Source organism: Balaenoptera borealis, assembly GCF_965194805.1.
Source record: "Balaenoptera borealis genome assembly, chromosome: 10".
Taxonomy (NCBI): Eukaryota; Metazoa; Chordata; class Mammalia; order Artiodactyla; family Balaenopteridae; genus Balaenoptera; species Balaenoptera borealis.
In genome coordinates this window covers 55,829,272-55,846,593 of record NC_138874.1, presented here as the reverse complement: position 1 = coordinate 55,846,593, position 17,322 = coordinate 55,829,272, and the positions used below count along the sequence as shown (strand labels likewise).

Here is a 17,322-nt window from a genome sequence, read left to right as displayed (position 1 = left end):
GGTGAGGCATGAAAGTGGGAAATCCCAGGCTGGGGCCATCAGTGGTACTTATTGAGTGCTTACCTTGTGCAATGCACTACACACGCTATCCCAGGTCTGCATAAGGCCTAGCAGGGGAGGGAAGACATCCATATTGCTGTAGCAGAAACTAGTTGAGGCACCCCCATTATGTTAGCCCTTATTCAGCCCTCGTTCTTTCTGCCCGTTCAACCGGTCTCCTGTAGATGTTTTATCCCCCCTCTCTTTCTTGCTTAATTGCACTCTGAAAATGATTGCCCCCTAGCTAAAGTTGTACTATGTCCCTGATGTTTACTTCTCTAAGACAACACTCCCTAACACTCCTTACCTCTGTGAGCATTCTTCATTCCAGAAAGAAGGTCACATAACGATAACCTCAATTCCAGAGCACCAGAACCTGCTCTGGAACCGCCTGACGCCAGCCCTGATGATCTCAGTGTCTCCAGGAGGAAAGAAGAATGCAAGCGACATCAGTCCCGATCCTTATCTACAGCCCTATCTTCCACTCTGAAACTATAAGACGCCTTCCTATTTCCCAGGAACGGGGGCACAGCCTTGAGGGTGTTAGCCTGCTGTGGCCCCCTTTGCCTGGCAAAGTAATACAGCTACTCTTTTCTACTCCTCCAAAGCTCTGTCTCTGCATTTCTGTTCGGCTCTGGTGAACAGAGGCCGAGTTTTCGGCAACCATGTGTAGAAGTTGGCCAGAAACGTCAGGCTGGTTTTAAATGAAACAGAAGTAGCAGAGTCTGATTTGTCCAGAGCAGTGAGGATCTTGGCTTGGGCAGAATGCGACTTGATTGATATGTTATTTATATCTGGTACCTGGTATGTGTGTGGCAGGGATGGGGTGATGATGAGGTTGGGGAGAGGCCTTCCTAGTCTTCCCGGGAAGGCACGAGGAGTCAGAAAACATGGCTGCTTGCCGCCCACATCGCTCCCCCCCTCCCACCCGCCATGAGTGGTAATCTCTTGAGGGCAGAGTCTGTGTCCTATTCACTTTGGTACACCCCATGACACAAGGCCTTACATACACTAGGCATTCAGGGTTATTGTTTGTTTGTTTTTTGCCTTAGGCATGGTCTTTATTCACTTGGACACTGTACAAATATTACAATTTCCTTCTGTTGCAAAAAGTATAAAAATAATCTTTATATAGGAATCCATTCGTTACTGCAAATCTTTCTAAATCTCTGCAAATGGCTCTAAATGAGGATAAATGAATAAACAAGAGGGGTGCTGGAGATTGGTTCAAATGGCGGAGTAGAAGGACGTGCTCTCACTCTCTCTTGCGAGAGCACCGGAATCACAACCAACTGCTGAACAATCATTGACAGGAAGACACTGGAACTCACCAAAAAAACACCCCACATCCAAAGACAAAGGAGAAGCCACAATGAGATGGTAGGAGGGGCCCAATCAGAGTAAAATCAAATCCCATAACTGCTGGTTGGGTGACTCACAGACTGGCGAACACTTACACCACAGAAGTCCACCCACTGGAGTGAAGGTTCTGAGCCCCACATCAGGCTTCCCAACCTGGGGGTCTGGCAACGGGAGGAGGAATTCCTAGAGAATCAGACTTTGAAGTCTAGTGGGATTTGATTGCAGGACTTTGACAGGACTGGGGGAAACAGAGACTCCACTCTTGGAGGGCACACACAAAGTAGTGTGCACATTGGGACCCAGGGGAAGGAGCAGTGACCCCATATGAGACTGAACCAGACCTACCTGCTAGTGTTGGAGGGTCTCCTGCAGAGGCGGGGGGTGGCTGTGTCTCATTGTGAGAAAGACACTGGCAGCAGAAGTTCTGGGAAGTACTCCTTGGCATGAGCCCTCCCAGAGTCCGCCATTAGCCCCACCAAAGAGCCCGGGTAGGCTCCAGTGTTGGGTCACCTCAGGCCAAATGACCAACAGGGAGGGAACCCAGCCCCACCCAACAACAGACAAGCGGAATAAAGTTTGACTGAGCTCTGCCCACCAGAGCCATAGCCAGCTCTACCCACCACCAGTCCCTCCCATCAGGAAACTTGCACAAGCCTCTTAGATAGCCTCATCCACCAGAGGGCAGACAGCAGAAGCAAGAAGAACTACAATCCTGCAGCCTGTGGAACAAAAACCATATTCACAGAAAGATAGACAAGAGGAAAAGGCAGAGGGCTATGTGCCAGATGAAGGAACAAGATAAAACCCCAGAAAAACAACTAAATGAAGTGGAGATAGGCAAGCTTCCAGAAAAAGAATTCAGAATAATGATAGTGTAGATGATCCAGGACCTCGGAAAAAGAATGGAGGCAAAGATCGAGATGATGCAAGAAATGTTTAACAAAGACCTAGAAGAATTAAAGAACAAACACCTAGAAGAATTAAAGAACAAACAAACAGAGATGAATACAATAACTGAAATGAAAAATACACAAGAAGGAATCAATAGCAGAATAACTGAGGCAGAAGAACGGATAAGTGACCTGGAAGACAGAATGGTGGAATTCACTGCTGCGGAACAGAATAAAGAAAAAAGAATGAAAAGAAATGAAGACAGCCTAAGAGACCTCTGGGACAACATTAAACACAACAACATTATAAGGGTCCCAGAAGGAGAAGAGAGAGAGAGGACCTGACAAAAAATTTGAAGAGATTATAGTCGAAAACTTCCCTAACATGGGAAAGGAAAGAGCCACCCAAGTCCAGGAAGCGCAGAGAGTCCAATACAGGATAAACCCAAGGAGAAACACGCTGAGACACATAGTAATCAAACTGGCAAAAATTAAAGACAAAGAAAAATTATTGAAAGCAGCAAGGGAAAAAAGACAAATAACATACAAGGGAACTCCCATAAGGTTAACAGCTGATTTCTCAGCAGAAACTCTACAAGCCAGAAGGGAATGGCATGACACATTTAAAGTGATGAAAGGGAAGAACCTACAACTAAGATTACTTTACCAGGCAAGGATCTCATTCAGATTCAATGGAGAAATCAAAAGCTTTACAGAGAAGCAAAAGCTAAGAGAATTCAGCACTACCAAACCAGCTCTACAACAAATGCTAAAGGAACTTCTCTAAGTGGGAAACACAGAGAAGAAAAGGACCTACAAAAACGAACCCAAAACAATTAAGAAAATGGTAATAGGAACATACATATCGATAATTACCTTAAACGTGAATGGATTAAATGTCCAACCAAAAGACACAGGCTCGCTGAATAGATACAAAAACAAGACCCATATATATGCTGTCTACAAGAGACCCACTTCAGACCTAGGGACACATACAGACTGAAAGTGAGGGGATGGAAAAAGATATTCCATGCAAATGGAAATCAAAAGAAAGCTGGAGTAACAATACTCATATCAGATAAAACAGACTTTAAAATAAAGAATGTTACAAGAGACAAGGAAGGACACTACATAATGATCAAGGGATCAATCCAAGAAGAAGATATAACAATTATAAATATATATGCACCCAACATAGGAGCACCTCAATACATAAGGCAACTGCTAACAGCTATAAAAGAGGAAATTGACAGTAACACAATCATAGTGGGGGACTTTAACACCTCACTTACACCAATGGACAGATCATCCAAACAGAAAATTAACAAGGAAACACAAGCTTTAAATGACACAATAGACCAGATAGATTTAATTGATATTTATAGGACATTCCATCCAAAAACAGCATATTACACTTTCTTCTCAAGGGCACACGGAACATTCTCCAGGATAGATCACATCTTGCATCACAAATCAAGCCTCAGTAAATTTAAGAAAATTGAAATCATGTCAAGCATCTTTTCTGACCACAACGCTATGAGATTAAAAATCAATTACAGGGAAAAAAACATAAAAAACACAAACACATGTAGGCTAAACAATATGTTACTAAATAACCAAGAGATCACTGAAGAAATCAGAGGAAATCAAAAAATACCTAGAGGCAAATGACAATGAAAACACGATGATCCAAAACCTATGGGATGCAGCAAAAGCAGTTCTAAGAGGGAAGTTTATAGTAATACAAGCCTACCTCAAGAAACAAGAAAAATCTCAAATAAACAATCTAACCTTACACCTAAAGGAACTAGAGAGAGAAGAACAAACATAACCCAAAGTTAGCAGAAGGAAAGAAATCATAAAGATCAGAGCAGAAATGAATGAAATAGAAACAAAGAAAACAATAGCAAAGATCAATAAAACTAAAAGCTGGTTCTTTGAGAAGATAAACAAAATTGATAAACCATTAGCCAGACTCATGAAGAAAAAGAGGGAGAGTACTCAAATCAATAAAATTAGAAATGAAAAAGGAGAAGTTACAACAGACACCACAGAAATACAAAGCATCCTAAGACACTACCACAAGCAACTCTATGCCAATAAAATGGACAACCTGGAAGAAATGGACAAATTCTTAGAGAGGTATAACCTTCCAAGACTGAACCAGGAAGAAATAGAAAATAGGAACAGACCAATCACAAGTAATGAAATTGAAACTGCAATTAAAAATCTTCCAACAAACAAAAGTCCAGGACCAGATGGCTTCACAGGTGAATTCTATCAAACATTTAGAGAAGAGCTAACACCCATCCTTCTCAAACTCTTCCAAAAAATTGCAGAGAAAGGAACACACCCAAACCCATTCTATGAGGCCACCATCACCCTGATACCAAAACCAAACAAAGATGTCACAAAGAAAGAAAACTATAGGCCAATATCACCGATGAACATAGATGCAAAAATCCTCAACAAAATACTAGCAAACAGAATCCAACAGCACACTGAAAGGATCATACACCATGATCAAATGGGGTTTATCCCAGGACTGCAAGGATTCTTCAATATATGCAAATCAATGTGATACACCATATTAACAAATTGAAGAATAAAACCATATGATCATCTCAATAGATGCAGAAAAAGCTTTTGACAAAATTCAACACCCATTTATGATAAAAACTCTCCAGAAAGTGGGCATAGAGGGAATCTACCTCAACATAATAAAGGCCATATACAACAAACCCACAGCAAACATCATTCTCAATGGTGAAAAACCGAAAGCATTTCCACTAAGATCAGGAACAAGACAAGGATGTCCACTCTCACCACTATTATTCAACATAGTTTTGGAAGTCCTAGCCATGGCAATCAGAGAAGAAAAAGAAATAAAAGGAATACAAATTGGAAAAGAAGAAGTAAAACTGTCACTGTTTGCAGATGACATGATACTATACATAGAGAATCCTAAAGATGCCACCAGAAAACTACTAGAGCTAATCAATGAATTTAGTAAAGTTGCAGGATACAAAATTAATGCAGAGAAATCTTTTGCATTCCTATACACTAATGATGAAAAATCGGAAAGAGAAATTAAGGAAACACTCCCATTTACCATTGCAACAAAAGGAATAAAATACCTAGGAATAAACCTACCTATGGAGACAAAAGACCTGTATGCAGAAAACTATAAGACACTGATGAAAGAAATTAAAGATGATACAAACAGAGGGAGAGATATACCATGTTTTTGGATTGGAAGAATCAGTATTGTGAAAATGAACATACTACCCAAAGCAATCTACAGATTCAATGCAATCCCTATCAAATTACCAATGGAATTTTTTACAGAACTAGAACAAAAAATCTTAAAATTTGTATGGAGACACAAAAGACCCCAAATAGCCAAAGCAGTCTTGAGGGAAAAAAACGGAGCTGGAAGAATCAGACTCCCTGACTTCAGACTATATTAAAAGCTACAGTAATCAAGACAATATGGTACTGGCACAAAAACAGAAATATAGATCAATGGAACAGGATAGAAAGCCCAGAGATAAACCCACACACCTATGGTCAACTAATCTATGACAAAGGAGGCAAGGATATACAATGGAGAAAAGACAGTCTGTTCAATAACTGGTGCTGGGAAAACTGGACAGCTACATGTAAAAGAATGAAATTAGAACACTCCCTAACACCATACACAAAAATAAACTCAAAATGGATTAGAGACCTAAATGTAAGACTGGACACTATAAAACTCTTAGAGGAAAACATAGGAAGAACACTCTTTGACATAAATCACAGCAAGATCTTTTTTGATCCACCTCTTAGAGTAATGGAAATAAAAACAAAAATAAACAAATGGGACCTAATGAAACTTAAAAGCTTTTGCAAGCAAAGGAAACTACATACAAGACGAAAAGATAACCCTCAGAATGGGAGAAAATATTTGTAAACGAATCAACGGACAAAGGATTAATCTCCAAAATATATAAACAGCTCATGCAGCTCAATATTAAAAAAACAAACAACCCAATCTAAAAATGGGCAGAAGACCCAAATAGACATTTCTCCAAAGAAGACATACAGATGGCCAAGAAGCACACAAAAAGCTGCTCAACATCACTAATTATTAGAGAAATACAAATCAAAATTATGAGGTATCACCTCACACAAGTTACAGTGGGCATCATCAGAAAATCTACAAACAACAAATGCTGGAGAGGGTGTGGAGAGAAGGGAACCCTCTTGCACTGTTGGTGGGAATGTAAATTGATATAGCCACTATGGAGAACAGTGTGGAGGTTCCTTAAAAAACTAAAAATAGAATTACCATATGACCCAGCAATCCCACTACTGGGCATATACCCGGAGAAAACCATAATTCACAAAGACACATGCACCCCAATGTTCATTGCACCACTATTTACAATAGCCAGGTCATGGAAGCAACCTAAATGCCCATCGACAGACAAATGGATAAAGAAGATGTGGTACATATATACAACGGAATATTACTCAGCTATAAAAAGGAACGAAATTGGGTCATTTGTAGTGATGTAGATGAATCTAGAGACTGTCATACAGAGTGAAGTAAGTCAGAAAGAGAAAAACAAATATCGTCTATTAATGCATACATGTGGAACCTAGAAAAATGGTACAGATGAACCGGTTTGCAGGGCAGAAACTGAGACACAGATGTAGAAAACAAACGTATGGACACCAAGCAGGGAAAGCGGCGGAGGGGGATGGTGGTGGTGTGATGAATTGGGAGATTGGGATTGATATATATACACTAATATGTCTAAAATGGATAACTAATAAGAACCTGCTGTATAAAAAAATAAATAAAAATAAAATTCAAAAAAACCCCTCAGAAAACAAGACGGGAGCTGTGGGTCAGACGGAGGCTGGGCCAATCCTCAGGGACTCTCCCACCCAGATTCCTAGCTAGAGATCTCCATTCCTCCTGTTAGCAACCTGCTCCTTCCCCCGCCCCCAGCAGGTTCTCAGGGCCAAGGGTCCAGCAGAAAGGGGGCACATGAGCGGTACAGAGGAGCTGTGTGGTCCCCGTGGGGAGAAGTGAAGGAGGCTAGGCTAGGTGCTGGCAAGTGCCCAGCTCCACCCCATGCTTCCTCCTGGAGGGGGAGGGGCTGGCAGATACAGGGCGGTGGGGCTGGACGAGCTGCCCTAGGAGGGTGATGGAGGGTCCTTGGATCTGTGCCACTGGGTGGCAGCTGAAACTGAACTCTGGGAGGGCGGGGGGAGGCTACCAGATAGGGGAAGTCCCCAAAAAAGGAGCGGCAAACACTTTGGCTCCACAGTGGAGCGGGCTAAGCCCCTTTCCCCTGCTCTCCCAGCACAGAAAACAGGTGTTGGTGCAGGAGTGGGACTTGTGGCCAGAACTGCGCAGTGAGGGAAGGCTGGGGAAGCCAGGAGTCTGCGGCTCTCAAGCTGTGTAGGGGTGGGGTGGGGGGAGGTCCCCAGGCGGCCCCCAGGTTAGACAGTCTGTGTCCCAGCCACAAAGGGCATACCCCTGTCAGTCAGAGGTTGGGAACAGGCACATCAAAGAGGTCACAGACACCTTCACTCTCATCCAGGATGGAGATGTAATCGTGGTCTCCAGGGGATGGAGAAAGGCGGAGGAGGGGTGCAAACACTTCTGAGGACATCAGTTCCTCCAAGAGCTCTGAGCTCACGCACTCTCGAGTGGGATCAGATTTCTGACAGCTCTTTGGGGAGCTCCAGAACACCTGTGGGGTCTGCCTTGATGGGTTCAAAGGAGGTAGAAGGGTTGGGTCCGGATGAACTGCTATTGCTGCTGCTGCTGCTGTCCAACAGGGCAGAGGACTGCAGCAGCTGGGTGTCCAGTGCTGTCAGGCCCAGCGGGAGGGAGCTGAACTCACCACTGTCCTTGCTATCGGTTCCAGGGCCACCACTCACTGTGATCTCAGCTGCTGGACCGGCCACCCCCTGGGCTTCGGTGCTGCCGGGAACAGGGTTGGGGATGGTCACCTGGGGACTGCTTGGGCGTGAGGCATTCTGGGGCTGGGCCAGAGCAGGCTTGGGCAGAGGCGGAGGGGGAGAGACAGCAGACGGGCTCTGGAGCAGATCTTCGGGTGGTGGCATAGGCACCGCCACAGGTGGTGAGCTCCATGCCTCCTGTTCACCAGCAGCACCTCGATGGGGCCACTTACACTCTTCAGGTGAATCTGGTACTTCTTCTGCCCATTGAGGCCCTCTGGGATGGGCACCTCCAGGCTGGTGCCCGACGGGGCCTGGATGGCATCTCCAGCAAAGCATCTGCAGATGTCCTCATGAGTCACGTAGGCCAAGCAGCTGTTCTGCACGTCCTCTGTGATGTTCCGGATGGTCTGCTGCAGCCACACCTTGTGCTGGTCTAGTTCTTGCTCTCGTTGCTGCAGCTCCTCGATCTCTGCCTTGAGCTCAGTCAACTTGTCCGCAATCTCCCGGGTATTGCAGCCAGGCCCCACGCCCTTCTACTGGATGCTATTCTTGGATTTTTTCTCCATCAGCCCGATACCTTCCAGCACATTAGTAATGTCATAAATCCGCCACTTCCGGCAAACAGCTAGGGTGTCAGCTGCCAGCTTGAGGTCAAGCACGCCGTCCTTTGCCTCCAGCAGAAGCGACACGAACTTGGTAGTGAGAAGTTCCAAACTCTTCTCGTGCCGGCTTGGGGTGCCTGGGGGCGGCGGCGCCTGTGGCCCGGCCTCCGCCATAGCGCCCTCCCGCCACCTCCCCTCAGCCAGGCCAGGCCAGGCCAGCGCAGCCCAGGCATTCAGTTTTGAAAGACTTTCTTGGAGGTGTTTCTCATCCCCTTCCCTTTATTCCGACTCACCTACTGTAGCAGTTTCCCAGGGCTGTTGTAACAAATTGCCACAAACTAGGTAGCTGAAAACAAGAGAAAATTATTCTCACAGTTCTGGAGGCTAGAAGTCTGAAATCAAGGTGTCAGCGGAACTGGCTCCTTTTCGGAGGCTCTGAGGGAGAATCCGTTCCTTGCCTCTTCTTAATTTCTGATCCTTGCCCACAATCCTTGGGATTCCTTGGCTTGTGGACACGTCACTCTACTCCGCCTCCATCTTCACATGGCCTTCTCCCTTTGTGTCGATGTGTCTCTTCTCTTCTTATAAGAACACCAGTCACAGCCTATGCCAGTATGACCTCATCTTAACTAATTATACCTGCAATGACCATATTTCCAAATAAGGCCACATTCTGAGGTACTGGGGGTTAAGACTTCAACATATCTTTTTTTGGGGGGGAGACACAATTTAACTCATAATATCCATCAAGACCCAAGTGAATGTGTGTTCCTTATCTAACTACCCCAATCCCCAGGGGCAGAATTAAATGTTCTTTCTTCAGGACTCCCACATATTTAACACATGCTTCTGTTTATTAGAGCATTTGACTCATTGACCACCATCGCTGGTTGAGTTAGGGGCCTCATCTCTTTGGTCCTCCCCACAGTGCCTAGTAAAGAGTCTATGGGGGGGCTTCCCTGGTGGCGCAGTGGTTGAGAATCCGCCTGCCAATGCAGGGGACACGGGTTCGAGCCCTGGTCTGGGAAGATCCCACATGCCGCGGAGCAACTGGGCCTGTGAGCCACAACAACTGAGCCTGCGCGTCTGGAGCCTGTGCTCCGCAACGGGAGAGGCCGCGACAGTGAGAGGCCTGCGCACCGCGATGAAGAGTGGCCCCCGCTTGCCACAACTGGAGAAAGCCCTTGCACAGAAACGAAGACCCAACACAGCCAAAAATAAATAAATAAATTAATTAATTAAAAAAAAAAAAAAAAAAGAACTGAATCAGAAAAAAAAAAAAATCTTTAAAAAAAAAGAGTCTATGGGGAATCCTCTGTAAACGTAGGCCTGCGAAGCAGCTACCCTTCCCTGAACCATCATGCAGGGCACTGCACTAAACTTTTCAGGTTATTAATCCTCACAATGACCCTGTGAAGTAGGTATTTATACATTTTAATTCTTATTTGATAGAGAAAAACACTGGGATTTAGAGAGGTTAAGTAACTTAGCGTACCCAGAATTATTGCCTCTAAAAACCTGAATGGGCGCCTTGAAGGCACCACGGGAAAAGCTTCCTAGTCCCCATCTTCACCTTTCTCAAAGTACCCTTGATCTGGCTAATTCAACTCTGCTCCCTCGAGAAAAACAAATCTGGAGACTCAGTTCTATTAATCCTGGGATCTGTTGCACGTGCCGGTCTACACTCCCGCCGTCCAAAGCGTTTTTCCTCCAGAAGCCGAACACAAAGCGGATCCACCCTGCGGACGAGAGCGCACAGGCCGCTTTTCCGGGGGCGCCGCGTGAGGACCCGCGCACTAATTGGTTGCGCGCGGCTGCCTACTCCCGCCCCGGGGCGGCTCCTGGCGCGGCGATTGGCCGGGCGACCGTGCGCTCAGAGACCGCAGCTCCTCTGCCCCCTCCCGGCCAGTTCCAGCTCGCCGCTGCTGCATGGGGCGCCGCCGGCGGCCGAGGGAGCGTGACTGCGCTGCGCAGGGCGCTAGGAGGCATTGTCGCCGTAAGTGGAGCAGAGAGCGGCCCGGAACGGGGCCCCACCTTCGTGCCCCGCAAAGTAAACGTAGTCTGAGGCTAAGCGCTGGAGGGGCTGGGGGAGAGAGGGAGAGAAATGTCCCCGTTTCCGTAGTGTACCCTCCCCTCCCCCAAGTCACCCCGCGGAAGGAGCAGCGGTGCAGCAGCTGCGGCTTCTGCAGTGCCAAGGGGCCCGGCGCCGCGCCGGCTCTGGCTTGCAGACTGCGGCTGGACCCCGGCTGGCTTGGGGGAGCGGGCGCCGAGGTACCAGGGAATAGGGAGCCTGGGGAAGCCGTCCCGAGGGGGCCTCCGTTCCCCGCGGGAGGCGCCCCTGCTGGGAGAGGCTGTTGTAAATTTCGTGCCTGAAGCCACACTTTTCGGGGTTTGCTTCCCCTCCGGGGAGCTGCAGACGCCTGTCCCAGAGCGTTCCTCTCGGCCTCCGGGTAGCGCGGGAGTCCCCGGCCCTCAGCGATCACCAGCGTTCTCCTCTCTGCCTGCTTTATTCTCCCCAGTCTCCGCCTGCCTGGCGAGCGGAGGGCCGGCGACGAGGAGCCATTGGCTGCGGGCGCCGGGGGTGGGGAAGACGGTGAGGCGGTCCCCTAGCGCGAGGCGTGGGGACCCTGGCCTGGCCACCGCGCTCAGTCCTGGGAGGCGCAGCCCGAGGATGCTTAGATGCCCATACAGAAGCACGCACGCGGCTCTGGGAAACTCATGGCTCAAAAACAGGGGGCCAGTCCGTGCCGCTCTCGCCCCAGCGGGCTTCTTTCCCTTGGGTGGAAAAGTGGGTCAACTCTGTCTGGGCTCGAGTGGGCCTTCGGGGCTACTTGGGTCCGATCCAGCCGACTGCTTCGCACTTCCCCAGTGGCTCCTTAGCTTGCGCGGTCCAGAGGACCCGCTGCAGCCAGTGGGGGTGGGAGTGGGGGGAGCTCGCACACATGGAGCAAGAGGCTCGAGTTGCCCTTCAGAGTGGCTGCCAGGCTCTAAAGTTCCCAAGTGCCCACACCAGTAACTAAATATAGGAGCAGCTGGTGCGGACGGGGTGTCACAGCAGCTCCTTTGCACAGATCTCGGGGCTTCAGATAAGGTAGAGTTCTCACTGATGAGGGCTGGAGCCCTGGCAGAGGGTTAGGGTAAGTGTTTAAGCAAAAATCATCCCCCCCAAACCTGTGTCCAGGTGAAACCAGGTTATAGATACAGGAGGACTCTATTGCCAGCTCTCACAAAGCAGGACAACTTCTTTTCTGACATTCCATTTATTATATCCTAACTTACCATCTGTAGCGGTTTAATCACATATCAGTAATGCGTTGGTGTGGGAAATGTTTAACAGTTTGCAAAGATTTCTCAAAAGTTATATGTCATTTACTTCTCAAAACAACCCAGTGAGGAGGGTGGTATTTCCAGCTGACAATGGGACTGCTCACAACAGTGATAATTTTCCAAAACTCTGGTTGGATTAGGCTGCTCTCCTCAAAAAACCTTTCATAGTTCCCTGAAGAGAAACAGAGGACAGACTTACAGGGTGGCCTCCAGCCCCTCCCCCAGTAATCTGGGGACAGACTGGCTTCCTGTCTCCCTCTTTCTCTCATCATTTGGGTACTTCTGCTCAGCCCCTGCCTCTGTTCCCTCTTCCCAGCCATGCCATGTGCCTTCATGGCAGAAGGCACACATGGTCCTTGGGCCTGGCGTTGTGGCCTCCAGCATCTGGCTCATTCTGCCTTTTGTCACTGAGTCTCTCTTACCTGATGGGAAGCTTATTCTGGCCCAAGCCCTGTCTCTGTACCTTAACTCTTCCAGTGAGGGCCTTGTAGAAGGGCCCAGGACATATTTGTAGGATTTAAACATTTCCTAGGACTATGATGCACACTCTGAAGAAAGAGGAGTTGGGGAGGGATGTGGAGAGGGATGTATTGCTGAGACAGCAGCAGTGTGAGTATGAGTTTGGACACTGTGTTGAAGGGTCTCCAGGATTTGGAGCACTTTGGAGCAGTTTTCTAAGGCTGACCTCTCATGACTGGGACCCCAAACCCAGAACAGACCCATATGGGCTGGTGGTTCCTGTTTCCCCCCTTTGGGACACTCTCTGATTTTCTGCTACTACTACCCCTGCCTGTGGGGTTGACCAGATGCCTCAAGGAGCCTGCCTGTAGGGTTGGGTTGTCTTGGGGCCCTGTGGTTGTGGTCTGGTTCCAGGAGGGCTGCCTTGCGTGCTGATTGCTCCCACTGGCCGGCAAGGTCTTTCTTTCATGGAAGTGCATGAGACTGGGCAGCCAGAATGGTGCTGACATGCTGATTTTGGTTGACTCAAATTATTTGCATAGATAGGGGCCCCTCATGTCCTAGGGTGGCCCTGCCTAGGAGGCTTCTCACTCAGTGAGGAGTGGGTCCATAGTTCTCTCCATCACTCATATGTGACTCAGACAATTCTCTATTTTTCTTAAAAACAGTTTCAAACCAAAGAAAGGAAGAGCAGCTTGCCTTATTTCCCCCCCGCCCCCTGTCTCTGAGGGCTCCTGTTACATGCTCAATAAATTCTTGCTACTTTTTGGTCAGAGAGGTCCAGTGTTGGGTTGGGGCTGGAAGGAGCAGTCAGCAAAGTTGGACAACCTTGTAGGACCTCTTTTGGGGACCCACTCCAGACTCTCGTCATCTCAAGTTTGTTCTCCCCTCAGTTCTGGGGCCCTCCTACCCCATCTTGGGCCTTATACCACATATGGCACTGCCACCCTCCCATTTCAGCCCTGCCTATGCCAAAAAGTGACAGGCCTTGGTCACCTGACCTGGGAGAGGGACTGTCAGCTGGAATTTATAAGAAATTCTCCCATGGGGAATGGGTAGTTTTAGGTGAAGGGAGAGTGGTTTCCTAGCCAGTTAGTGGGGTTGGTGATTTTAGGTAGCCGGAACCCCTTGGGGGCCTAGGGCACATCTGTGCTGTATCCAGAGCATCCTCTGGGGCCTGTAAGGGGCCTGTCCTCCTAGTGACTTACTCTGACACCTAGACTTTACAGGCTGTTCCTGCTTCAATGTCCAATCTCTGACCCACACTATAGGGTGTCTGAGCTTACCACCAGGGGTAAGGTTTTTAATTTGACTAGTTTTCTTCAATGGGCTTTTTAGCTTAAGGCACCACTGCTCCCACCTGGTGGCAGCTATTAGAATTGCAGGCATAGTGCCTGATTGAAAGTAGCCTATGCAATCTCACCAGGGTTAGCACAGACCCTGGGTAGCTTGGAGATTTACCTTCCCTTTCCTCTCTGTTGTGAGGCCAGGATTGCCTCAGTGATGTTCCTTAGAAAGGTCATCCTCATCAGAAGCTCATAAGTCAAAGCTCTTTCCTATATTTCCTTCCTCCCTCTTCATTCTTATGCCCTGTTCCTAGTAGATGCTCAATACATGTTTGTGGTTACTGATGATGAATACTGGAGATAGGAGAAGGAGGGAGCATGGTATGTAGGAAGAATACTGGGCTGGGAGTTAGGAAACCTAGGTTTTTCGTTTCTGTTTGGCTGATTTACTTCCCTTCTTGGGTCCTCAGTGTTCTCATTCATAAAGGCATTAGACTGAGTCACCAAGATTCCAGCAACATTGCTGTGACTCAGGCTTAGGGGGTTGGTCTTAAAGGTAGCATGATGAAGGTGTTGGGTCCAGTTTTCCATAGTCCTCACTATTCCCTGCTGTTCTACCCTGGACCACCTTCTGCAAGTTATCCACCTGGCATTGTTAGGACTTATGACCCTTCTCATTTAGATGGTATCTTTGTTGTAAGAGTCAGTTGACTTGTATTTAGATTTGAAACCCAAATGATGGCTGTTGATCATCATCACCATTGGGGGAAACTAACTGAACGTCTGTTTCAGTATGTGGTATGAAGTGCAGGGGGAAAGCATAGTATATATCTGCTCCCTGCCTTAAGCTGTCTGCAGGCCAGCTGCGGGGGATAAGTATGTATATTTTTAAAAGCTCATAAATAACCCAAGTGGCTTGAGCTAAGGCATTGCGTGCTACTGAAACTTAGGGAGGAGAGAACACTGAGGGCTGGGGCAATCTGGGAAGACTTCCTGGAGGTGGAGAGGTGGAAGTTCTACTCATTCCTTAAATATGAGTTCCACTGACTTGTTTGTTTGAGTCATATGGGTATGTAACTGGGATTAAGTGCTGGCATCGTATCTGCACGTGTACTGTTTCATCATTTCAGCTAGCATTTATTAAGTAGCTTACGTGTCCTGAGCCCTGGTCTAGAAAGGTATGTATTTTTTGTTCAATCCTCATATGAACCCACTGCAGCAGGTGTTACTAGATCTCCTACTCAGATGAAGAAACTGGGGCTCAGAGTAGTTCGGAATCTTTCCCAAGGCTTCTCAACTAATAAATGTCAGAGTTGGGCATTAGGCCTGTCTTCTTCCTTGGCAAGATGCAGGCACATACTGAACTCATCACTAACTCTCCCTGAGCACCTGAGTGGGCTTGACTCGGCCTTCCTGTCCAGTTGAGCACATGTGGACTTTTTCTTGGTATCTGTTTGTACCCTCACCCGCTTCTCTCTGCCCTTCACATTCTTCTGCCTTTGACCCTCAGATGTGTTCAGTAGAGCTCCTTGAGCTGTCTGTGGATCTCGGATTGGGATCCAGGAGCAAGAAAGAGCGCTGATGTTGGCCTCAAATTCATTATCTGCATGGGGTGTTGCCGCTAGTGATGTGGGTGACTTTTGTAAAGAGTGAGCACTGGATGTAGAGTTGGGCCAGGTTAGTGCCATTTACTTACTTTGACCTTGGCCAGGTCATTGAGTCCTTCTCTCTGCCTCAGTTTCCTTCTCTAATAAAAAGGAGTTGGAGACATTTCCCGAGTCCCTTATGTCTTCTACACCTGATCGTTTTGATTGTGTCCTCACCCTTCTTTAAGCCTTTTCTCCCCAGTGATCCTGCCCCCCTTCCTTTTTCCTTGGGGTCTCGCCAATAAACTCAGCATCAGGCTAACAATCAGATCTGTGGCTAAAACTGTAACTTTCCCTCCGTATTGCTGCATGGAAAGGGAATTCTTAGAAACCACCCACCAGCCAGACAGTGAGCTCTGACCAGGCAGGGCTGTGTTTCATTTGCCTTTGTGTGCCCACTTCCCGCCTGCGGGAGGAACCTGGCAGAGGTGGCTGAGGAGAACTAGGAGCTGGAGCAGTTGTCCTGTGGACTGGCTCCGAGCCTGTGGGATGGAGGGACAGGTGTCTCTCCTTGCACTTGGCTGTACCCCGCCTTCTCCCCACTGCTCTGCCTGTTAAGTGAGTCACAGGCCAGCACACACCTAAATCCTCACACCCGCCTGGCCACTGGTTCAAGCCCTGGTGAGGTCATAGGTGTCAATTCTCCCAGGAAACTGGTAGGGCCGGGCTGATGGACAGATCAGCCACTCTGAAGGCTGAGCCGGATGTGGCCTGGGCTCTGGGCCCCTCAGGAGGAGGTGAGTGGCCTGGGCCCCTCCCTGCGTGCTTCCTGCAGCCTGCGTCCCCGGGGGAGGGTGGGTCAGGGGTGGGTCCCTGGCTGGTGGTGGGCAGGCACTTCATGGCCCTTTGTCTTCCCCAAGCACAGGTCCCTTTATGAGCAGCAGACCAGCCTGGTGGCTGGCGGCAGGACACCTGAGTCTGCATGCTGAGGAAGATGGGTGAGGCCGTGGCCAGAGTTGCGAGGAAGGTCAACGAGACAGTGGAGAGCGGCTCCGACACCCTGGGTGAGTGAGGGCACGGCTTTTCCAGCTGTAGGGCACCCTGTACGTGGTTTATTGAATCAGTTTGGAAATGAGATAGAAAGAGAAGGTGAAAGGCACAGTATCAGCATGCACCCCTCGGCGTGAGGAGCTGTGTTCCATGGACTTCTGTTTTTTTTAAATATATTTTTGGCTGTTTTGGGTCTTCATTGCTGCGCACAGGCTTTCTCTAGTTGCAGCGAGTGGGGGCTACTCTTCGTTGTGGTGCGCGGGCTTCTTATTGCGGTGGCTTCTCTTGTTGCGGAGCACGGGCTCTAGGAGCGCGGGCTTCAGTATTTGCAGCATGCAGGCTCAGTAGTTGTGGCGCGAAGGCTCCAGAGCGCAGGCTCAGTAGTTGTGGCACATGGGTTTAGTTGCTCTGTAGCATGTGGGATCTTCCCGGACCAGGGATCGAACCTGTGTCCCCTGCATTGGCAGGTGGATTCTTAACCACTGTGCCACCATGGAAGTCCCTCCATGGACTTTTTATTGCAGTTGTGTTTAGTTTGTGTATACGGGGTCATAGTTCAAAGAGGTTTGAAAAGCACTGAGTAGGGCTTCCATCTGCCGGGAGCATGTCTGCCTGCCCTCAGACTGCCGATGACTCCAAGTGTGTATGTGCCCTTGGACCAGGTGGCAGTAGCTGGCACTGCACTGTGCTGGTGCCTCCCGAGTGTTGCCTTATTGAATCAGTAGTTGTGGCTCGCAGGCTCTAAAGCACAGGC

The 17,322-nt window shown here is 48.3% G+C and overlaps 1 protein-coding gene and 1 pseudogene across 2 annotated transcripts in view; one reads left to right on the top strand and one right to left on the bottom strand.

The window, feature by feature from the left end:
- Positions 1 to 7,682: 7,682 nt before the first annotated feature.
- On the bottom strand, positions 7,683 to 9,805 carry LOC309635726 (transcription factor E2F4 pseudogene; annotated as a pseudogene). Its single transcript has one exon. The product of its transcript is annotated as a transcription factor E2F4 pseudogene (transcript).
- Positions 9,806 to 10,702: 897 nt separating this feature from the next.
- The window catches only part of LRRC20 (leucine rich repeat containing 20), a 62,725-nt gene continuing 56,105 nt past the window's right edge, over positions 10,703 to 17,322 (top strand). The window contains exons 1-2 of the mRNA XM_082407328.1: positions 10,703 to 10,856; positions 16,444 to 16,582. Of these exons, the coding sequence (XP_082263454.1) occupies positions 16,501 to 16,582 (82 nt within the window). The 5' untranslated portion in view covers positions 10,703 to 10,856; positions 16,444 to 16,500. The remainder of the gene's footprint in view (positions 10,857 to 16,443; positions 16,583 to 17,322) is intronic.